The sequence below is a fragment of the Branchiostoma belcheri genome, unplaced genomic scaffold (assembly GCF_001625305.1).
Source record: "Branchiostoma belcheri isolate BF01 breed outbred unplaced genomic scaffold, Haploidv18h27 scaffold55, whole genome shotgun sequence".
Lineage (NCBI taxonomy): Eukaryota > Metazoa > Chordata > Leptocardii > Amphioxiformes > Branchiostomatidae > Branchiostoma > Branchiostoma belcheri.
In genome coordinates, this window is record NW_017804187.1 from 2,103,484 (window position 1) to 2,127,463 (window position 23,980).

The following is a 23,980-nucleotide window of genomic DNA, read 5'->3' on the forward strand; positions in this document are numbered from 1 at the left end:
ATTTATTACTGTTATATATTGAGCCTCTTTCACAAACGTCAGCATTAAAGATGGAAAACTGAGTTAAATGGGAGTGTTTTAATCAACTTCTTGCTTTTTTTTTATTATCATCCACAAATCTTTTTTATTATCATCGACAAATCTTTTATTATCATTGACAATTTTTTTTATTATCATCGACAAATCATATATCGTCTTTCACTATTTCTGGCCACCTCAATTCCATAGTCAATTTCTTAATAGTACTCAACAACCATTTCGGGAAATTCTATAGTATTGCGTCTTTTCTGGTGCCTATTGAATGCATTGGAGCTTTTATTCGCCCTGCCGGTCGTTCACCTTTAGGCCAAGAGTCAAAGGTCACAGGTGAGTTTACCAGCCTGTAAACTTGCAGAGTAAACAGGTGATCTAACCGCGTAAGGCATATGCCGTCATTCTATCAATAGATGGAAGATATCGTATAAAAGAGCGGCCTAAACTGCAATTCTACGCTTCCTATCTGGCCTAAGGTTCGACTCGACTCATTTTTAGGTCCCTCTGCGTATTATTCGAGCAGCTGGCCACTAGCGAGTGATCAAGAATGGAGTTGGACGTCCTCCCCATTCCGCTAACATGGATTCTGCTGGCCTTGTTACCTGTACTCTTCTACGTGTAAGTAAACTCTGCCATTTCTGTCACTCATTCATTCATGAAGCTTACTACATTTGTGGAAGGATTGACATAAAAGTGATGTGGTGATATAATATCACCTGTTCAAGGTTCCAACTCAGAACCTTTGGATTTTGACTTGAATTGAGTCAACAACCCTGACCTCGAGCTGAAGGCCACTTTGCTACCCAAAAGACCACCTAAGCAAGTTAAACTTCTTCTTGCTTTAGCTGTTTAGCGACTGAGCCACTACCAATGTTTTAGCTCAGTGACAAAATTTAGCCACCAAAGACCACTATAACTGTTAACTGTTATAGAAAAATGGAATAAATATTAATTTTAAAATGTTAAATTTAAAGAGGCGTTTCAGCTATCCATGTCAAGTAATGTTAAGTGTTCAAGGCATCCCCGACAATATAATTTGTACACCTTTTTAGGGACAAAGTGAAATGAGAGTTGGGCAAGAAAGAAGCCAAAACTACACAACAGTGCTGGTATTTATTAAATGTCGTTTACAGTAAAGAACCTGTTTGTTTTATCCAGGTCTTGTTTAATTTACCTGTAGCATCAGCAGTATGCAAAGTAGGACAAAGGTCAGCTTGGTAAGAGTCAGGTCTATTCATAGGCATGATGTTGACAAGCAAAGTGGGACAACCATATGCAAATCTTGTCCCTGTTAGCAGGGCTAGCCCTTTGCAATGCTACAGCAAAACCAATAGATAAATATTATCAAATAATTGACTGTGTCATATAGACTTCAGCTGTCTTGTAACATTGGAAGATTAGCTCTTCAGTGAGATAAAACTGGATCATTTACACTTTCACTGACTGGAGTTCTGCTTCTAATGCCGCTATATGTAGCTGATGCAGGTTACGTTGATGCATCCATGAAATGTTTGTGACCATGTCTGTACAGGTACTGCATACGGCCCCATCAGGTGTTAAAGAAGATGGGAGTTCCACACCCAAAGCCACTGCCAGCCGTGGGAAACATGCTGGACATGATGAAAAATGTAAGTTCTAGCTAGCCTGTCTATGCAACTATATGTATAACATGTATTATGTTTTATGTACTCTTTCTATTCTATTCTATTATATTTTTTCTATTCTATACAATACTATTAAGTAACACCCCTCGCGGGGCCTTAAGTGCTAATAGGGGAGTGGTCCTTTCCCAGCGTGACTGGTGGTGGTGGTAAAAAAACAACAAAAAAAAACAAGAACAAAAACAAGTGCACTGACTATATACAGAAGTCATGGCTGGGGGTTGGCTAGCCGCTGCGACTATTGCAGGGCTTCTCTTGCTTGCAGTCTTTTACAGTAGCCCTGTAAGCAAGAGAAGCCCTGCAACAGTCGCCGCGGCTAGGGGTTGGCCACATTCCTACAGCTGGGTACAACTCAAGCCATAATGGCTGGCTACCCCAGCTTTAAACTGCTCAATTGTCTTAGCCATGGAATTGTCTTTCCTGGAAGAATAGCTGTTAGAGGTGAGCAGTTAGAGTTTTTCCTCAATAAACCTCTTCCAGGCTTCAGGAGGCAGCTGGAAAGAGTAGAAATTGGCCAAATAGAGAGAATCTATTAACATGCATGTCCACTAGAGAATACAGTGTGTGCACGTGCATGTCAAACTGTACTCTCTAGCAGACCAACACCCCTGGCATGTTATCTCTCTATTCAACCAATTTCTACTCTTCCAGCCGCCTCCCAAAGCCTGGTAGAGGCTAAGTTCTATTTGTACATACAGTAGATGTCAGTTATTTGTTGCAAATTTCAACACTTTATAGAAAAACTCTGCCAATTGCAAAGAATTGTAAAAACCCAAACTGTTTTCTTTTCTAAAATCTCGGCATCTTCTCTTTACAGGGAATGTGGAATCCTGATGCGCAGGTTGAAAGAATCGAGAAGTGGGGCACTGTATATGGGTAGGTTTATAAACAATTGTTTACACATAATACAAAAAAAACTTTTAACTTAAATTTAAGGTAAATTTGCAAAGCAAAAAAATGCATATTACCTTCACATGGCCTAGCTAGCCTAACAAACAAAAAAAGTGCATCAAAGTTAACTTCATTGAAGTACACATGTACTTCCAAGAAGTTTGAGAAATCTCCAATTTCATGTTAGTTATGTTTCCAATTAAGCAATACTTGCACTTTGTTAACTAGAATTAGACCAATACACATACTAATAGGTAGATATACCAAAGAATGTTTATAGACATTAGAACTAGACTACAGTAGTACTATCATAATTGATACTTGAAACTCAACATGTTGATTTATTCATATATATGTACTTGTACGTTGGTTAATTCATTTGTATCCAATTGTTTGTATGCATAGTAATGTATTAGACAGTTTAGACCTTACGAAAGTTGCTGTACTTTTGTTGTATCAATAAAGATGTCAGTGAGTTTAACTTTGTAACCAGGAGGTCATGAGTTCAAACCCCGGCCAGGTCATACCAAAGACTTTAAAAATGGTACACACTGCTTTCTCGCTCTGCTTTAAAAAGCACTCAGCATATATGAGAAAGTGTGTGGGAAGGTCAAACACACAGCATTACCAGCGGACATAAAGAATAGAGCACGGGAGACCTTTTTTTTTAGCTCAACTCCATCCACTTTGTTGCACATGTAGAGTCTACCTGGGAATGAACCCGTATGTCATAATCTCAGACCCTGAAATGGTGAGAGAAGTCTTCGTCAAGCAGTTTCCCAAGTTTATCAACCGAGCCGTGAGTACATCTTTGATTTCAATACATGACATGTACATCTGTATATCTGTATCTGTATAGCCGGTATAACCGCCCTTCAGCGTAACACACCAGCTTCTGTATCTGTATAGCCGGTATAACTGCCCTTCAGCGTAACACACCAGCTTCTGTATCTGTATAGCCGGTATAACCGCCCTTCGGCGTAACACACCAGCTTCTGTATCTGTATAGCTGGTATGACCGCCCTTTGTGGTAACACACCAGCTTCGCAGGCACAATATTATACCAAACGATCTGTTACACCCAATCTTTGCACATTTAATTCTTCATCCAGTATTTACTGCTAACTGTGTTCCTCCTGTAGCCTGAGAGGCTGAACCTGGAAGTGAAGCCACAGTGTCGCATGATGACTGCTCTGGTCGACGATGAGTGGAAGAACATGAGGAGTACTGTCAGTCCTGCATTTAGTGGAGGCAAACTCAAACAGGTGACTGTGTCTTTAACTTAAGACATCTTACTTTAATTTAAGTATAGTCTCAAGATGCTGTTTTGAAGCTAATTTTTTCAAGACATACATGCTAGTTTGATGGACAGAAAAGTTGCTTTAAATTTGAGCCCTGCATCTGTTACTCTTGTTTATTTATTTATTTGTTTATTTACCATTTGCACGTATATTAAAAACAATTACACAATCAAATAATAATAATCAAAGAATGTGCGGGGTAGGCCAGAAACCTGGGTGGTTTTTCTAGAGGCCTACCCCAAGCAAAGATAACTTATGACAAAACATATTTAAATTAAACATCAAAATTAAACAATGAAATAATTAAACAATGAGTAATTAAACAAAATCAAGACACAGAAATAATAACTGAGGTGTATAAACTAACTAAAACGAAATTAAACAAAAGTCTTATACCTGTTATTCAGGTAGATGTTACAGATTAAACTGATTAAATAATTAACATAAGAATTAACGCTTAAAACAAAATATTAACAATAACAAGGAAAACAAACAAATCAGATTGTGGATGTACTGGGATTTTGTAGGAAAAAGTTTTTAAGAAGTTTTTTAAATACAGGAGTTGACTGGCAGTTTTGTAACAGTTGGCTTAACTTATTCCAGACGATGGGGCCTCTATACGCTATTGAGAATTGTTTTTGTGTAGATTTAGTCTTGATCGGCCTTAAATGGTTATGTTGTCTCGTATTGTGCTGGTGAATGTCTGAGTTGAATGTAAAAAAAGTGTTGAATTGATCTGGTAAACTATTGGTATTATGAACGATTTTATGAACAAAAATGGCTATTTGTAATTTGTTTAAGTCATATACATTTATGATTTTTAGTTCACGAAACAGAGCTGCTGAGTGTGCTGTGAAGTGTGTGTTAGCTGCAATTCTAACAAAGTGTTTTTGCAGTTGATAGAGTGGTTTAATTGAAGTTGTGTAAGTGCTCGCCCAAATGAAATTGCAGTATGATAGATACGGATATATTAGACTGTAGTATAATGTTATAAATATTCTTCGTGGGAGGAGGGTCTTTATTTTTCTAATGATGCCTATGTTCTTATGAATCTTATTGCAAATCAAATCTATATGTATCTCTAAAGATACAAGTGTATCTCAATCCATACTAGGATTATATCATGGATTCAGAAAGCACATTCAATACATATATATATAGTATTACAATATGGCATGTGACAACCATGCATATAGGACAATATTTCAAGAAATGCCAGAATGACTGAAATTTGACCATTGACTGTAAAAGCATATTCTCATCCCATTACAGTAACTTAACACATTTGTGAGGTATATTAGTCTCATATTGTATCATGTTTGCAATTAACACTTACTAGTAATGGATGCCATATTTTGTACATTGTACAAGTGTAATGTACAACTAAGTTTATTTCCACAGATGGCAGAAGCCATGAACACCTGTGCCAACATGCTGGTAGAAAATATCGGCAAGTTCGCTGAGAAGGAAGAGTCCTTTGACACCAAGGAGTGAGTTTCGTCTTTATTCTTATATTTAAAAAATTAACATTACTACACCCCTTATTGCTTGTGCAATGTAGAATTTAGCAAAAATTGTTGACATTCAAGTATTAGGAAAAAATAGTCTAATTCGGTAGACCTTTTGTTGTATTAGGAAAAATGATTTTAGATTCAATCTCTGAACACAGGGACTTAAAAGTCAAGTGTTGAAATTAGATTTTCTATCTCAGTTTATGCTAACTTTTGCACTAAAATTTTTCTCTTATATATGCACCTAAATTTGTTTTTATGTTTACGACTTAACATCCCATCCTAGGAACCCTTTTCAGAAGAGTACATGTCAATAATGATAATAATAATAATTCCGTGATTCCAGTTTGACTGCAGGATTCACCACAGACACCATTGCCCGCACCGCATTTGGTCTGGAGGTGGATTCTCAGCGGAACCCGGAGGATCCTTTCGTCCGATACACGAGGGAGCCGTTTGCCACCGTGTTTAAGGATCCATTGTTCTGGCTCTTCTGTGAGTTTACGCTTGATATATATGTGTGATATTATTCTTTGAAATAAAATGTTGATAGTATAATGTATAAAAATGACTTATTATTCAACAACCAATCGGTTTTCAGATCTGACATTTTGGTGACCGTCTCTCACCTTCTAGAATGACTGGTTCTGATTCATACTGCAGCTACAAATGCAGGTGTGATGCAACTACAACATAAAAAACATCACCTTAAGCAGCAGTACAAATCAGAACCAGTCATTGTTACCCTGAACAAGGTGACAGACAGCCACCAAATTGTGAGATGTAAAAGAAGCCACTAGTTGTTGACTAAAGACCCAAAATTTTAATAATAATTATACAGTTTCTTGACAACCAAATAAAACAAAACAGACTATTATTCACCAAAAATATTGTAGGTGTTGGTTCCAAATTAAAACATGTCATGAAAAAATCTAAGATACTACATGATATATATTGAATTTCTCACTGTTTTTCTCTGCAGTTATGTTCCCCGGCATCATGAAGCCCATTTTGGAGAGGTTCAACTACGGTTTCCTGAACAAAAATGTCGCTGAGTTCTTCTACAACGTGGTTGACCAGGTCATGGGGATGAGGAAAACTGAAGGTGGAGCACAAGTAGGTTACCTCAATCTGTTAGATGTCTCAATATGTGATCTCAACTATGCGATGTAGATTTTTGTACTTTGCAAATTCATGGCCAAAAGCTAATTATAAGTAATCTCCAAGCAGATCATACGGTGGCAAGGCAGTATCCATTGGCCAAAGGAGTGTCCATTCGGTGGCTAATATATATGATGGACACTCCTCTGGCCAATGGATACTGCCTTGCCACCGTATGATCTGAGATTAATTACAGTGTGTCTGTATAAGCTTTTGGTTGTATATAATATATACATGTAAATTGTAAAGAAGCAAAGAAATGGAAAGTAATACCATACCAGTAGTAGACCTCCCAGTATGGAAGTATTGTTTTGGGTAGCTTTTTGGACATAGTAGGTTGACAGTATGTGTGTGGGGAAGATTGACAAGCAGAATTAAAGGTCCAGCTCAAAAAGTCAGGTACAAAATGTACAAGTAATGGGACAAAGGCTGAAGGTTAATGTCCCTGTCCCTAGTGCTGAAAGCATGGTTGATATTAACCTTCTCCTTGCTGCCTAGCCCCATAACCAACACAAATTTGGTACCAAATGGCTAAAGTAGAATGCTAAAGGTTAAACCAGGAATGGCCTTCCACTTGCTGTGCAGTCCACACAGCCATTGAGGTCCTTTAAGAATCAGGTCTCTACAAACATTTCCATCAGTAGCACTTGTGCAATCAGATTGTTTGTTTTTAAATAATTGTACTCTTATTAACTGTTATGATGTGTACAAATGTATGTTTTTGATATTGTGTAGTGACTGCATTGAGTATTGTATATAGTTATATGTATATGTGTGAATACTCTTGGGCCCACCGCTATTGGCAATTTGAATAAGTTTCAAGTTTCAAACCATGTGTTCTTATCTTTGAAGGGACGTGTGGACTTCATGCAACTGATGATGAACGCTCACAAAGATGAAGACGATGACAACAAGGCAGAAGGGATTCAGGTGCAAGGAGTGAAGAAACGTACGTCTGAACATCTCATAGTTTCCATTTTAATCCTCCATCAAAGGCTTTTCACGCAATTCTGGATTTTCAAAGTTAATTTTATGGTCGTTCTTTTAATGTAGTAAGTTGACTCAATCCTATCACATACTTTTAGCACTGATCTCACTGATACACACTGATCTCTCTGTGAGTGGTTCAAACCTTGCAGTCCAATCTTATGTAGCTTGTACTTACTGTACGAAGCTAGTGTGTTACATCTAAAGCCGTTTACTGATAATGCCAAACAATCACATCGATCTAGTGTAACACTGCGGTTCAAGCACCAATGGGTCTGGACATTTTGGCCCAGTGATTGATGCATTGGGTTTAAAGCTGGGAGCTAGGAGGCTTTTCTACTGGCTTGTACGGTAGTTGTTTCAGAATCAGTGGTTCCCACACAAACATGCGTGTTGATTCTGATTCCAGCTCTCAGCAGGGATGACGTTGTTGCGAATGGCTTCCTGTTTTTCATCGCGGGCTATGAGACCACGGCCACCACCATGGCATTCACGCTGTACAACCTGGCCTTACACCCGGAGGTACAGGACAGGGCCAGGGAAGAAGTCTGCCAAGTCATGGAGGACAGGGTATGTCCACAGTCTTACAGTTTCTTACAGTTAGGGTCTACTATAAGCCTCAGCAATGATCTAGAAAGTTAAACCTAAAGCTATGACGTCATGGCCTTCACGCTGTACAACCTGGCTCTGCACCCGGAGGTACAGGACAAGGCAAGGCAGGAGGTCCAACAAGTCATGGAGGACAGGGTATGCCTTACAGTGCAGACTGGTATCCAGTCTATCATGGTTAGGACAGTCTTCGGGGCTCTAATATTTTCCCCCTGCCCAGCTCAACAGACTGCCCGGTAGGAGTGTTACGCCTGTAGAAGTTTTGCACAACGATAACCTACCAGGGAACCTAGCTGAGGCGGGCGGGGAAGAGCTCCTGCAGCCCCAAAGAGAACCCACCCCAACTGCAATAGACTGGCACATGCACCTTTAGCACTTTTGCTGTTAAGGGCTGAATGCCCTACCATAAACTACAATCTTGGAATTAGGATCAATATCATATCTGGTCTAAAGTCACAGTGATTTGCTGGTAAAATAAATAAAAAATTAATGACATGAAAGAAGTTTTATTGGCTAATATAGTGACTGTTCTGCAGGACCTGGTTGACTATGAGGCTGTCCACAAGATGCCGTACCTGGACATGTGCATCAGTGAGACCCTCCGAATGTACGCTCCTGCTGCAAGGTGACAAGAAATTCCTCTGTCTACACTCTAATACCTCAAACAACCAGACATTTCTTCCAAATCCAGCAGAAATTCATCAGCCTACTAGTACACAAAGATCATTCTGTGTTTTTCTAATCATGACTTTTTGGACCTTGGAATGGCTAAGAATTTCTGAGAATGATTTTAATATTTGTTTTATGCGACAGATCTTTGTACAACTAGATATTGTCTTCACATAACACAAAACATTTTTTGTTCCGTATATGCTGGGCTTGACAATCAACTTTTGTAAGTTGATCGGCTACCCAGTTTTGTCATGATGAAATAAATGAATGAATAGCTTTTGTAATGTAAATGTACATTGTACATTAATCCCTGGTCAACTATTTGTGGAAAGAGCTACTTCCCTGATACAATATACCTGTAAATACTATACATAGCATTTGTCTTCGAATTCTCTGTCACAACTAGTGGAAGTGTTAAGCTCGAGATCTTCAGTTTCTTTTCTTTTGATATCAAAAACTGTATTTCCAGTATTGTGCGTGTGACCAATGATGAGGTGAAGATGAAATGGCTGACTATCCCAAAGGGCTTCAACGTGATGATTCCTATTCTCGGGATCCATTACGACCCAAAACGCTGGCCGGAACCAAAGAAGTTCATCCCAGAGAGGTATGCGTGATACGGTGTGTGTGTGTGTGTGAGTGTGTGTGTGTGTGCTTATGGCACCAAAAAAATGCAATATTTTCTTATTATATGGAAAATACAACTGGACATTGGAGTTATTAGTTGAGTCAGAGAACAGTTTTATTCTTAGTTTCTCATAGAACGTATTTTACCAACTCAGATGAATTCTGTTCAATTTCTGCTTTTTTAGCCTGTTTGCCAAACCTATTTTAGCTTGATCCCAAGTCCTACATCCTCTCAATAGAGAATGTACATGTAGGACTCGGGAGCTGTAATAGGTTTGGTAACCAGGCTGCTTTGTACCAATTTCTCCAATAGATGTATTCACGTCTACACTCTAGTTTTCCTATGCACCAACAATTTGAGTGTCTAGGACTGCTGTACACATAGGCAAAAGCTAGCTTGAGGAACAATCCCACTGTACTTTGTACACCAGTCTGTAGGCTCACGAAGGAGGAGAAGGAGAGGAGGGACCGGTATGATTGGCTGCCGTTTCTGTATCTTTATCTGTACAGCCAATAGAACTGCCCTTCAGCATAACACACCAGCTTTGGAGGCACGTGGCGCGGCGGCAGCTGGCTACATTACATTGAATGACCTGTTACACCCAATCTTAGTACATCTAACTGTAGGAGTTGTTTAAAGCTTTCTATTGATAATGCTGGAACCCAGTGATGATTTGGGACGGATTTGTACACCACTGTAGGTTCACTAAGGAGGAGAAGGAGAAGAGGGACCCGTTTGATTGGCTCCCGTTCGGAGCCGGACCGAGGAACTGTATTGGGATGAGACTGGCCCTGATGGAGCTGAAGGTGGGACTCGCCAAGATCCTGATGAAGTACCGCATCGTCACTGGACCTGATACTGATGTAAGTTTTCATTCGTTTTCACGCAATTCAAGCATAAACATAACATAAACATAACTTAAAGAAATTAAACTGAGAGTAATAGTGGAGTACAAATAACTGATGGCCCTGATGGAGCTGAAGGTTGGACTGGCGAAGATCCTGATGAAGTATCGCATCGTCACCGGACCTGATACTGACGTACGTTCTTCAGTTCTTTCTTTTTTGCACCTGTGGCTAGTGCTTTGAATGGCCTGATATAGCTCTCTACTGCTCATTTTCTGGAGCCATCATTGCTGTCAGGGCATACTCTCTAGCCCTCTCTTTCTTTCTTTTTCTTTCTTTCTTTCTTTCTTTGTTCCCTCCATCCTTCTTTTGCTTCTTTGTCTCTTTCCTCTTCCTTTGTGGTTTTCAAGCAATTAAACAAAGTAACTGTACGTAAAGAAATTAAACAGAAAGTACTAGAGGAGTAGAAATAACTGCATCGGGATGAGACTGGCCCTGATGGAGCTGAAGGTTGGACTGGCCAAGATCCTGATGAAGTACCGCATCGTCACCGGACCTGATACTGACGTACGTTTTCTTTTATTCATTTATTTCTGTACGTTCTTCAGCTTATGTTACACTGTAGTCTGTCAGGGCTTATTGGGCCTCCTCCCTGAGACTATTACTCAATCTCTCACTGTCAGGAACTTGGATTGAGCCTCCTTGGATGTTGAAAAGTTGACTGGTGGTGCAATCATGGAAGAAGTTACTTCATACAATAACTCTCTCTCACTAACTCACTCACTCGCACACACACTCACACACAAACACACACTCACACACACTTATGTTATTCAGTCAGGTATATCCCTCTGGTCATACATGTCAGTAATGTTACAGCTCCTAAATATGCATAAATTACCCAATACAGTCCTGAAAGTCTGAAATCTCCAATTTCATGTTAACTTTGATGTGTTTTCTCCCTGCAGATCCCGTTGGTGATCCAGAAGAAGAAGCAGTTCCCCACCCCGGAGAATGGGATTAAGCTGAGGGCAGAGCTGCTGCAGGATTAGTCTCAGTATCATTCCACACCAAAAGGCTTTAAGCCTGGTTACCAGTTTCCATGGGCTGGCTTAGGATAGTATCCACCAGACTCCTTTGCAGGCTGAATAAATAGTAGAAATCGGCCTAAGAAGAATGTAGCTGACCAGGGGAGTTGGTAGAGGGTCAAGCTGGACCCTCTATTTATTCAGCCTGCCAAGTAGTCTGGTGGAGACAAGGCTTGGGACTAGTTAGTATGTGAGTGATATAGCTAGTGGTTACCACTCTCTATGGGGTGGCTTGGGTGTTACATGTCTTTTTTTCTGGAAGCCAATCTTTTCAATCAGCTTTTCTGATTATCTATTAAGAGATTCTAATTTGTAACACTGTGACAGTGATAAGCTATGCACAATTACTTTTGATCGGGACCATTATTTTTAAATCTTAATTTTGCTAATACTATATATGTGCTTAAGTGCTGTGTATTATTGTGGACACAGCCTCGGAATTGCAGCTGACTTCACAAATTAAGAATCTATAGCATATATAGCATTAAATGGAGCAGTTTTTGATATAATATGAATGAATATGTATGAACGAAGACCTTTATTGTGCATTTTTGCTCAAGTAGGCTAAGTACAGGTCAGATATTGACAATCACTCATAAAACATAATGATAATAAGATATATATATAACTTGATGTTTAGTACATACTCATTATATACATATTAATGGTTTATGTTTCTCCTTATCTATCTTGGTGCTAAGTGCTTTTTTAAGTCAGAATCTGCAATGATATTGATCAAAGCTATTATCACATTTTAAGGTGGTGGTTTACATTAAGTTTTAACAGTGATCTAATATAGGCTTAGTCATAATAACCTATGTAGATGACTAAAAAGAAATAAAGAAAAAGATGCATTCGGCTGTGCGTTTCTCATCTACTAATATATATTATGCAATGCAGTTTCTCTATACACCCTCAGTGCTAGTGTTTTGGTCTGTGATAGCGGAAAGGCCACAGTATGGGTGAGGGGGTGAAGTCTAGCCTCTACCAGGCTTTGGGAGGCGGCTGGAAAGAGTAGAAATCGACCAAATAGAGAGAGATAACATGCCAGGGGAGTTTGTCTGCTAGAGAGTACAGTTTGCCTCTCCCGAACAATGAGGGGATTACTTTTATACCGTTTGATCGTAGCCACCCACGACAGGCTTTGGGAGCGGCAAACTGTACTCTCCAGCAGACCAACTCCCCTGGCATGCTATCTATCTCTATTTGGCCGATTTGTACTCTTTCCAGCCGCCTCCCGAAGCCTGGTAGAGGCTAGGTGAAGTCTGCCATCTCGGCGGGTTTTTTTTCTACAGATACGTGGAGACACTGGCAGCGTCTTTTAGTTCTTCTGCTGGAGCCTTGGAGATTTCTTGTGTCTTTGGGGTAGAAGCTGGTGCTTCTTGGGGCACCACAAGTAGTATACTCTGTAACACCCGTGTAGCTGAATCTGTAAGAAAAAACAAACAAGAAACAATCAACAAGTGGTTCTGATGATTAATTATAATTGTTAATTAAGGGCTAATGACCTATTGTTTTTTCCTCTTCTTCCATTCCAAGAAAATAAGGTCAATGACCTGGGCCAGATGTTTGTCACCATGGTAACTGGTTCAGAGGCAGACACCCTGTGGTGTTGGATTACATTATGTAGCAGGTGGCAAGACGGTTTGGTCACCACCTTAGTCTCCAGCTCAGTTTTGCTTCATAATGTAACCCAACACCACAGGGTGTCTGCTACAACACCAGTTACCATGGTGACAGACCTCTGGTCCAGGTCATTGACTTTATTTGTTTGGAACGAAAGGAGAAACAAAATGTTTTCCTTCTGTGAAGGTAAACATAATGAACAGAGCAGTAGTTTGTCTACTAAATCGATGTGAAGACTAAATTGGTGTGAAGGTGAACATTGTACTTTCTAGTTCTAGAATTGTTTGCCATAGGTTTATCGAGTTTGCAACATGTAACACCAAATCATCACCTGTGAATTGTCTCAACCAGTCCGGCTTGTTCTTCCACACCGCCAGGACGTACACCGGAACTCCCGTCAGCGTTAGCGCGAGACCTATCCCGACATCCACCGGGGCAGAGTACAGGGACATGGCCACCACCACTGCGCACACCAACGTGAAGATGATCGGCAGCACTAGTGGAACCTGGTGGGAAGAAAGTTTTGAACATCAAACTTCCTTTCCAGAAAAAGCAGGATCCTTCGTTACCTCTGTCTCCAAGAAGGGATTCTAACTCGGTTTTGGAGTTGGTTTTCGGGTCTTGTTATGATATATTGTTATCACTGTTACGACGTTATCAAAAGTTCAGTTCTTATTTACTTGCAACTATCCCTCAGACAAGAGTTTGCAGTGAGTGATAATGGCTGTTTAGCTCGGCTGAACACCATCCACAAAGAGGCAAACATGCGTGTCTTTAGTGCTGAACACCATCCACACACAGGCAAACACACCTGTCCTTGGTACTGAACACCATCCACACACAGGCAAACACACCTGTCCTTGGTACTGAACACCATCCACACACAGGCAAACACACCTGTCCTTGGTGCTGAACACCATCCACACACAGGCAAACATGCCTGTCCCTGGTGCTGAACACCATCCACACACAGGCAAACATGCCTGTCCCTGGTGCTGAACACCATCCACACACAGGTAAACATGCCTGTCCTTGGTGCTGAACACCATCCACACACAGTCAAACACACCTGTCCTTGGTGCTGAACACCATCCACACACAGGCAAACATGCCTGTCCCTGGTGCTGAACACCATCCACACACAGGTTAACATACCTGTCCTTGGTGCTGAACACCATCCACACACAGGTAAACATACCTGTCCTTGGTGCTGAACACCATCCACACACAGGTAAACACACCTGTCCTTGGTGCTGAACACCATCCACACACAGGCAAACACACACAGTTAAACATGCCTGTCCTTGGTGCTGAACACCACACACACACACACACACACACACACACACACACACAGTTAAACATGCCTGTAGTTGGTGCTGAACACCATACACACACACACAGTTAAACATTGGTCCTTGGTGCTGAACATTACTTGTACATTCCAATATTGATAGCTATAGATAACAATGAATCATATCATTACTAACTGTTCTATAAGTTAGTACTTACCTTGAAGGGGCGGTGCATATCTGGCCTTCTCCAGCGCAGGTACGGTACGGTGGCGGTGGCCAGCCCGATGAACAGCCAGCGGACAGCGCTGAGGAAGTTAATCAGCCGGTACACGTCATTGCTGGTCAGCATCAGGAGAGCGATGGGACACTGTGAGAAAACGAGAGACTTTAGATCTGGATGTGTTGCTTCAACTTTAGAGGAGCGTGGTATTCTCTCTTTCTCTCTCTGTCTGTCTGTCTGTCTCTCCCTCTCTCTCCCTCTAGATATCTCTCTCTCTCTCTCTAGATCTCTCTCTAGATCTCTCTAGATTCTTTCTCTAGGTCTCTCTCTAGATCTCTCTCTCTAGATCTCTCCCTAGATCTCTCCTAGATCTCTCTCCCTAGATCTCTCTCTCTCTAGATATCTCTCTCTAGATCTATCTCTAGACCTTTCTCTCTCTAGATCTCTCTCTCTAGATCTCTCTCTAGATCTCTCTTTAGATTTCTCTCTAGATCTCTCTCTCTAGACCTCGCTATAGATCTTTCCCTAGATCTCTCTAGATCTCTCTACATGTAGATCTCTCTAGATCTCTCTCTAGATCTCTCTAGATCTCTCTAGATCTCTCTAGATCTCTAGATCTCTCTCGCTCTCTAGATCTCTCTCTAGATCTCTCCTTAGATCTCTTTCTAGATCTCTCTCCTTGGAGACTAATTAAAAACCCTTAGCTCTAACTTACCAGCAGCGCAACAGCAGGCAGAGGCGTGAGCAGAGAGACATGTATCATGGCGAGCAGGTCGGGGAGGTACCCGTCACGGGCTCCTACAAACGTCACCCTGAAAACAACAGGGCAATCAGAGATGGCAGACTTCGCACCCTTGCTGTTGGGCGCCCTCTGTCAGAACATACAGAAACTGCAGTTATACAGAGAGCCGTGTATCATGCGAGCAGGTCGGGGAGGTAGCCGTCGCGGGCTCCCACAAACGTGACCCTGAAAACAACAAGGCAGTCACGCCCTCTGGCAGAACATACAGAAACTGCAGTTAGACAGAGAGACGTGTATCATGGCGAGCAGGTCGGGCAGGTATTAATAAACCGTCACGGGCTCCTACAAACGTCACCCTGAAAACAACAGGGCAATCAGAGATGGCAGACTTCGCACCCTTGCTGTTAGGCGCCCTCTGTCAGAACATACAGAAACTGCAGTCTGGAAACCTGTCACTCGCTACCCGAATCCGATATTCGAATTTTCGAAACGTGTTCGCATCATTCTATCGAACATTTGGAAGTCCGTGTGTGATGTCGCTAGTTATCACACGGCCAGAACACCCGTATCGAACGCTATCGCATTCTCATGATATTTACTACATGTTGACTTGTTTTTAAGAGCAAACAGACAATAAACAAGTACATACCTCGATGCAGACAGGAAAATGCCGTTAGTCGAGCCGAAACAGGACACAGCGACTGCCACCGGCACCACCCATGCCATGACTCCGAGAACACGCTGGGCGAATGTCTGAATGGAAAAGAAAAAACATTTTTACTTCGTGTCCTTCTTGATGCCACTATTTTGCTCCGTGTTTGAAAGGTTCATGTAGGCTTAGGCACAAAAAGTACCGTCCTTTCGCCACCGATGCGAAGGTGATGAATAAAGTTCAAAGTACACACAGTTCCCTTTGGGAGGTACAGCACCATCATCATCATCAACATGGCCGCCGCAGACCAAGAAACGCACGCCAGCTCAGTTCGTCCTCGTTCCTACCAAGACGAGAGCTATCAGCACGGGTTTCTTGGAGCTGTGGGTGACTTACAGAAGGAAGGGGAACTACAGGATGTCGTCCTTGAAGTCGAGGGCCGGCGGTTTCCCTGCCATCGGCTTGTTCTGTCCGCGGCCATCCCCTACTTCCGAGTCATGTTTACAAGCGACATGGCGGAAAGTCGGCAGAACACGGTCGTTTTACAGGGTCTGGATGCAGACATGTTTGCGGAGATCCTGAGTTACATCTACTCGGGAACCCTCCACGTGTCCCTGGACAGAGTGCAGCACCTGTACCAGGCAGCCGACCTCCTGCAGCTGGACTATGTGAGAGACACCTGCAGCAGCTACATGGCCATGAACGTGGAGCGCTCCACCTGTGTGGACATGTACAAGTTTGCTGATGTCTTCAGCATGAATGTTGTTCTGAACTCATGTCTACAGTATATATGTCAGCATTTTGTGGAGGTTTCCTCCAGTGAGGAGTTCTGCAGCCTGAGTGTGGATCAGCTGACTGAGATCATCAGCCAGGATAAGCTGGATGTTAAAGAGGAGACAAGAGTGTGGGAGGCTGTGGTGAGATGGGTGCAGCACAGCAGGGAGGACAGGTGGGCAGCAGTCTTATGTTTACAGGCTTCTTTGACTTGTCTGATTAGTCTGAAAATGTATGAATACATTCTATGACTGAAGAAGCCTGACTTAATTGATGATATTCCAGCAGGCATTGGTTTTGTCCAGTTTTAATAGTACATGATTCATGACGTATGAAAAGCATCCCAGCAATTTCTGCAGTGATACCTTGATACCGTCTTCGGGATGAGAGGTAATCCTGTGGTGATCCCGATCTCGACTTCACTCAGTGTTATACTTTAAAATTATGCTCTCCCAGTATTTGTCTAGGTTCGTCTTGAACTCATTTACTGACTCTGAGTCAATTATGGCCTGTGGTAGACTGTTCCAATCCCTAACGACCTGGACGCTAAATGACTGTCGTCTAACTCTTCCCTTTGCCAAAGGGACCTCCAGTTTACAACTGTGCCCTCTTGTTGATCCTTCTGTTCGCTTCTTGAAGAAGGATTCGAGTTGGATTCGAGTGTGATATAGTGTAAAAATAGAAAACTCTTCCACCCTACAGACTCCAGCACCTACCCAGCATCCTCTCTCACATCCGCTTCAACCTGCTGACCTCTGACGACACGGCAGCCATCTTGGAACATCCCCTGGTCAGGGAGGATCCTGGGAGTTCTGAGGTCATCAGGAATGTGGTACACTCCAACCGGAAGCCAAGGCATGGGATGACAACGGAAATGGTTCTATTATGTGATGATGAGAAGTATGTAAAATACTATACTTGTTCTTCTTCTTTGACTCTGTTTTCATGTTTGAATTTCTCTTCAGCATTATCTTCCTAAACCCAAGAACCAACATTGTATGACCTGATGTTTGGATGCATCTTGCCTTTTACAGCAGTAAAAAGATGCTGTGGATGAACCCAGGAGAGGGGAAGTACATCAGGTGTGACTACGACCTAGCAGTATATCCATACAGGGGTGTGGTTACTTGTGATAATGAGATCTATGTGTTAGCTGCAGATTCACACATCCATCTGTGTAAATACAACCATGCTGAAGACAAATGGGAACAAAAGTCGACCGTGTCCGAAGGACCTAGAGAACTAAGAGTTGGAATTCCAAATGACTACCTTATGGAAATCGAAGGACATGATCTTTTTTACCTTATGGTGTATCCATTTGATCGAGTGGTGGTATTTAAGAAATACAACCAACACACAAATGAGTGGCACAACTGTTCAACACCTCAACCTAGTGATTCGCAGTTTGCCTTCATCTTTGCATTGTCCTGCAATCAGCGCATCTACCTCTTCGAACGTACAGAAATGCATTGGTATGACCCAGTGGAAGACCGGTGGACTAGGAAAGCCCTTTCAGACTACGGCCCTGAAGTAGAACTTGACGCCGGTTCAGCAGTTGCCATGGGGACAGAGATTTTCTGGATGAATCCGGAGTACTGCGACAAGATGTTGGTGTACGACACAGAAGCAGACAGCTGGTCTGAGCATCCAAACCCAGGGCTTGAGGAGCACGATAGTCCAAACATTGTAGATGGGGCTTTCTTCGTACTCCAAAACACGCTGCATGCAATGCTCGATTATGCAAATGATGACTACTTAGACATAGACATGCCAAGGCAACAGGTGTTCGTGTATGACAGGCATGAAGGTGTGTGGAGTGTGTCGTGTGGACTGCCTTTTGATCGGGAGTGTGTGTACAATGATATGAACGCCGTGGCTCGTATGTACCTACCATATCTGATGAACACCAGCCATGCAGACACACGGGATGCAGAAAACCCAGAGGGACCAAGTGAATAGTTTTGGTAGTGCACAACCCATCAAAGAAAGTGTGGGAACATGCTAGAATGCCATCATTGAGACTTTTATGACTTCTTTGAGTTGGTTTTATAATTCATTTCCATGAATTAGAGAATAGGCACTGTGTTCAGGAGTGAAAAGTAGTCTCTCCAGATCTGTTACACTTATTCAGTGTGCTTTTGGTGCAAGACTTTAAGGATCTCTCTATGTTGCACAGTTTCCAGTTCTTGTTGAATGCCCCACGTTGGATACATGTTTTTGCACACAAACTAGCAATGACTTTTACTGAAAAGTGATGTATGCTTCTCAAAGTGACCAGATATACAAATACGGCTTACCAGACCACACATTCTTTAAGATATGTTTCCAATTATTCCATGCATTGTATTATTAGTACTAGTATCTATTCTTGCATTCACCATATGTATGGGCATTGAATATTGATAGATCATAGCACAGTTGATACTAAGTCAATCACCTTGAATTATACATCACTATAAAGCTTACTTTGCAACCTCATACCACACTACCAAAATTAATGTACACTCATATTTACTCAAAGTTCTGTCACATCTTCTTGACAATGTACATACTTTTTATAACAATACTGGTGAATATCGATACTAGCTGTAAAGTTTTTTCATGTAAAAAAAGATCATTTGAACATTCATGCTAGCCTCAACCAGGCTTCGGGAGGCGTCTGGAAAGAGTAGAAATCGGTCAAATAGAGAGCTAACATGCCGGGGAGTTGGTCCAGTAGAGAGAACTCGGCATGTTATCTCTCGATTTGGCCGATTTCTACTCTTTCCAGCCACCTCCCGAAGCCAGGTAGAGGCTACATTCAAGCTAGAAATTCCGTCTTTCACACAACTGGTGACCCTATCTTAAAAGTTCACGTCACGGAAGCGGGGTAGTGCTCATTCTTTGCCAAATACAGTCGAAAATTTGGGTAAGTCCAATTCTTTGTGTTGCAAATTACAGTTTCAATTTGCTGCAAAATCTAAATTTTAATACAAATGAATGAATATCTTACCACCGCTACTGCGTCTGACTCCAGGACCTCCTGGGCGGTCATTGTGGTGAAGTAGGCGATGTTCGTCAGCAGGTATATCACCATGACAACCGCCACTCCGATTAGGATAGCCAGGGGGAGGTTTCTAGAATTTGAAAGAAAATGAGATTGTTTCAAACAATCCTGAACCTTGAGGTGTTTTGAAGTGGTGTCAAACAATCTTCAAACGTTTTTTCTGAAATGTGATCGAGAGGAATCGGGTTATATCGCTGCCGGAAATGATCTTTAACGTTAAAAATAAAAGCTAGCTATTTTCTTGCTGTGTAACACCAACTTTCCTTCGACTTCAAAAATTCCTATTGGGAGGTTTGATACGAGGAAATAGTTGTAGATCTGTACACATAAACTATGTACCTTTTTGGATTCTGCACCTCTTCTGTCAGTGTATTCAAATAGAACCTGAAGAAAGACAGGAGGCACGACATATGACAAGATGGTAACAGTTTCTTATAGCAGTTGCTTCTTAGAGTGAGGTTGAGATATCATATACAACTAGAAAGGTAACATTTGCAAAGCAATTGCATATTGTTAACCTTCACATGTTCTAGCCCAACAAACTACTGCTCTGTTTATTCGTACTTAAATAAATACATTCATATATATGTGCTGACCAGCCCTCTAATACTTGCTACATCATGTAATCCAACACCACAAGGTGTTTGTTACAATACCAGTTACCATGGTGACAGCCAGCTGGTCAAGGTCATTGACCTTTCTTGTTTGGAGAAGAAGACGAACCTGAGCAAACACTATATATTTCCCTTCTGCGAAAAAGAATTAACAGGATGAATATGAGTAGATTCTTACCAGCCGGAAAAGGCAAAAAGTCCGGAGTAAAAGGCGAGAGGGATTCCCTCTGGTGTAATCGTCTTCCCCTCAAAAGTGTTCTGGAAGTTTTCGGTGGCACCTAAATTGGAAGATAACTAGAAATGTAACATTTGCAAAGCAAAAGCATAATGTTTACCTTTACGTATGGTCTGCTCTGTTAATTCTCACTCAAACACATTCATATACGTGGTCTGACAGAAGTCGAAATCCCTCCTGCTGTAAAATTGCAACATGATGTGCTCCAACACTAGTTACCATGGTGACAGACGTTTGGTTCAGGTCATTGGCTTCATTGTTTGGAGAAGAAGAAACAGAGCAAAAACAATATGTTTTCCTTCGGTAAACATAAATATACTCTTACCGTTGGCGAGTTGTACGATTCCAGCGACTATGATGACCCCCAGTCCCAGCACTTTCCCCACAGCGAACACGTCCTGGATCCACGTGGACACTTTCACGCTGTAGCAGTTCACGAACGTCAGTAGAACTGGGGGGAATTCAGGGTCAAGGTTGTATGTGTTAACCTCGCAGTGGGGTCAAGTACACGATGTGACTTGCAATCTGTTTCTACTTAGCTCTAAGGGAATATTTGTTGTGCTTGTTTTGTGTGTTTTTAAGAGAGAGAGAGAGAGAGAGACGGTGTGTGTGTGTGTGTGTGTACGTGTGTGTGTCCTTGTAATATAAACTTAACAGCATATAGTTAAAAATGTAAGCATGAACATTTCCAGGTTTGTACTAGGCTCTCTTGACCAACAACGGTTCCTCCCTCGAACTTGGAAAATTCTGATGCAATGCGCGCAAACGTTACGTTATACTGCGCTTAACAAGAACTGTTTATTCTGCTCTTAAGCGTGAATTGAACCAAGATCCGGTGTTGTCCTTTATCTCAAAAACACTTTATTACCTTCGCCAAAAAGGTTAATATGTTTGTCTTTGTCGTGTGCTGGTTTGTTGACAGGACAACTCGAGAAACTGTGGATAGATCTTTCTGATATTTTGTACGTGAACATGTTTCCGCAAAATGAAGGATAATACCGTCCGATTATAAGCCACCAGGTCGACTTTCCTTCTCACAGACCACCTTTATCAACCCCGCCCACTCCTCTTTGTCTTTCTTGGCATTTAAGACATTTCGGCCCAGGTTGGCACACAGCCGTAGTGTTTGCTATAGAGTTGTTGACACATATGGTACGTTTACCAGGCGATAAGGTTAGGACCAACCACGCTAAGCCAACACACGAGTCTTGTGTGTAAACATTAAATTGGAAATAACTCGTCTGTATCCTAAATCATGGTACGTAGAGGAGCATGACACAGCAAAAACACACCAAAACTAGTTTGTGTAACTGTATGTCTATGTGTGCCTCTGTGTGTGTGTGTGTGTGCGCGTTTGTGTGTGTGTGTGTGTGTGTGTGTGTGTGTGTTCGTGAGTGAGTGAGTGTGTGTGTGTGTGTGTGTGCGTGTGTCTGTGTGCGTGTGTCTGTGTGTTCGTGAGTGAGTGAGTGTGTGTGTGTGTGTGTGTGTGTGTGTGTGTGTGTGTGTGTGTGTGTGTGTGTGTGTGTGTGTGTATGTTCGAGACATCTAACGCATCTGTTACAATACCCCAAAAGGTTGTATATAATATAATATATTATAAAATAACATAATAAAATATAATACAACTATATAATATGATAAAATATGATACAACTTACGTATTGCTGTTGCAGCCAGCAGTTTAATGGCCGACTCCGGCGTCTCACAGTCCAGAAAGAACGGCTGTAGAATATACCTCCCAGCCGTCAAGGACAACACAGCCATCACAGCCGGGCGAATCAACACAAACTGGGTCCACAGTCTCAAAAACGCCGGTATAGGACCGAACGCTTCGTAAAGGTACGCGTAGTCACCGCCGGATTTGGTTATGGAGGTGCCAAGCTCGACGAAACTGAGAGCGCCGAATGCGGAGAGCACGCCACAGAGAGTCCAAACGATCATGGCTACCCCGACGGACCCACCGCAGTTCTGTAAGACTCCCTTCGGTGAGACGAATATACCCGACCCGATGATGGTCCCAACGAGGATCGTTACCCCATTGAAGAGGTTGATGCGCCTTTTTAGCTTCACGACTTCCCCACCCGACGAATCTTTGTCGGTGCCCGGAGCGTCTTTCGCGGCTGTAACGCTTTCCTTGGTCGCCATTGTGAAGAAATTCTGACTGTAGACAAGACAACGAGCTACCCTTTATAGTAGTCACCAATCTCCCAAGGTTTAAGACTGTTCCAGCTTGGTACTGCAAGCTTCAGAGTTACCCTAGTCACGTATTTCTTCCAGGGCTTAACACTGTATTCTCTCGGTACTGCAAGCTTCACTCTTCGTCTAGCCAACTCAACTCACTCGGTGATTTTGCCCACTAGAATGCCTTCCAGGGGGGATTGGGCGAGTTTCCTTGGGGTACTTCTAGGGGGTGGAGTTACCCTAGTCGCCAATTTCTCTCAGGGCTTAAGACCGTGTTCCCTTCGGTGTAGCAAGCTTCAACCTCCGTCTAACCGAATAGACTCACTCGCTGATTTTGCCTGCTTGAAGTCAATGCCTTCCAAGGGGTGGAGTGACCCTAGTCACCAATCTCTCTCCAGGGCTTTAAAGACTGTGTTCCCTTGGCGTAGCAAGCCTCAACCTTCGCCTAAACAACTCAACTCACTCGCTGATTTTGCCTGCGTGAATTCAATGCCTTCCAAGGGGTGGAGTGACCCTAGTCACCAATCTCTTCCAGAGCTTAAGACTGTTCCCTCGGTGCTGCAAGCTTCAAACTCCGCCTAACAAACTCAACTCACTCGCTGATCTTGCCTGCTTGAATTCAATGCCTTCCAAAGAGTGGAGTGACCCTAGTCACCAATCTCTCCCAGGGCTTAAGACTGTGTTCCTCGGCACTGCAAGCTTCAACCGTCGCCTTGCCAACTAAACTCACCCGGTGATTTTGCCTGCTTGAATTCAATGCCCTCCAAGTGGTGGAGTTACCCTAGTCACCAATCTCTTCCAGAGCTTAAGACCGTGTTCCCTCGGCGGCGTAGCAAGCTTCACTCTTCGCCTAGTCAACTCAACTCACTCGCTGATTTTGCCTGCTTGAATCCAAGCCTTCCAGGGGGTTGCGTGTTACCTTGCAATTGGGGTTATGTAACCGCAAACCTGGTGCCGAAAAGCTGACCTGCGTTGGCCCTGACAACAGTCTAGATCCCAGTTTAAAGCTGTAAACAAAAAAGTACTAGTAACGCTGACAAAGTTTACCTGGAGTGAGCCAACTCCCGCGTCAGGTGGTGTGTTGTGTTTGCAATTGTGAACACAAAATACACACTTATAAGTGAACAGCTATCAAATATTAGCCTTCGCGTGCAAAGGGGGCCACTGACATCCGGCAAGGGGCGTGGGGGTAAAGATTGGGGGTTCAT

The 23,980-nt window shown here is 42.3% G+C and overlaps 3 protein-coding genes across 3 annotated transcripts; 2 read left to right on the plus strand and 1 right to left on the minus strand.

Moving 5' to 3' along the window:
- The first annotated feature begins 392 nt into the window (after nucleotides 1–392).
- LOC109481435 (cytochrome P450 3A41-like) lies at nucleotides 393–11,742 on the plus strand. The gene is made up of 14 exons (XM_019784012.1): nucleotides 393–651; nucleotides 1,565–1,661; nucleotides 2,512–2,570; nucleotides 3,288–3,384; nucleotides 3,728–3,850; nucleotides 5,288–5,376; nucleotides 5,744–5,892; nucleotides 6,380–6,513; nucleotides 7,411–7,507; nucleotides 7,955–8,115; nucleotides 8,691–8,779; nucleotides 9,296–9,433; nucleotides 10,155–10,317; nucleotides 11,268–11,742. The coding sequence occupies exons 1-14, from the start codon at nucleotides 581–583 to the stop codon at nucleotides 11,349–11,351; spliced, it is 1,551 nt and encodes a 516-aa protein (XP_019639571.1). The 5' UTR covers nucleotides 393–580; the 3' UTR covers nucleotides 11,352–11,742.
- A 934-nt stretch (nucleotides 11,743–12,676) lies between these two features.
- LOC109481333 (cystine/glutamate transporter-like) lies at nucleotides 12,677–22,736 on the minus strand. Its single transcript, XM_019783865.1, has 10 exons — nucleotides 22,250–22,736; nucleotides 20,917–21,042; nucleotides 20,535–20,634; nucleotides 20,082–20,126; nucleotides 19,689–19,812; nucleotides 15,920–16,023; nucleotides 15,244–15,340; nucleotides 14,526–14,675; nucleotides 13,345–13,519; nucleotides 12,677–12,816 (listed from the first exon to the last, which is right to left on the minus strand). The coding sequence occupies exons 1-10, from the start codon at nucleotides 22,734–22,736 to the stop codon at nucleotides 12,677–12,679; spliced, it is 1,548 nt and encodes a 515-aa protein (XP_019639424.1).
- Nucleotides 16,176–18,807, plus strand: LOC109481430 (kelch repeat and BTB domain-containing protein 12-like). Its single transcript, XM_019784006.1, has 3 exons — nucleotides 16,176–16,871; nucleotides 17,399–17,596; nucleotides 17,731–18,807. The coding sequence occupies exons 1-3, from the start codon at nucleotides 16,216–16,218 to the stop codon at nucleotides 18,653–18,655; spliced, it is 1,779 nt and encodes a 592-aa protein (XP_019639565.1). The 5' UTR covers nucleotides 16,176–16,215; the 3' UTR covers nucleotides 18,656–18,807.
- Nucleotides 22,737–23,980: the final 1,244 nt, after the last annotated feature.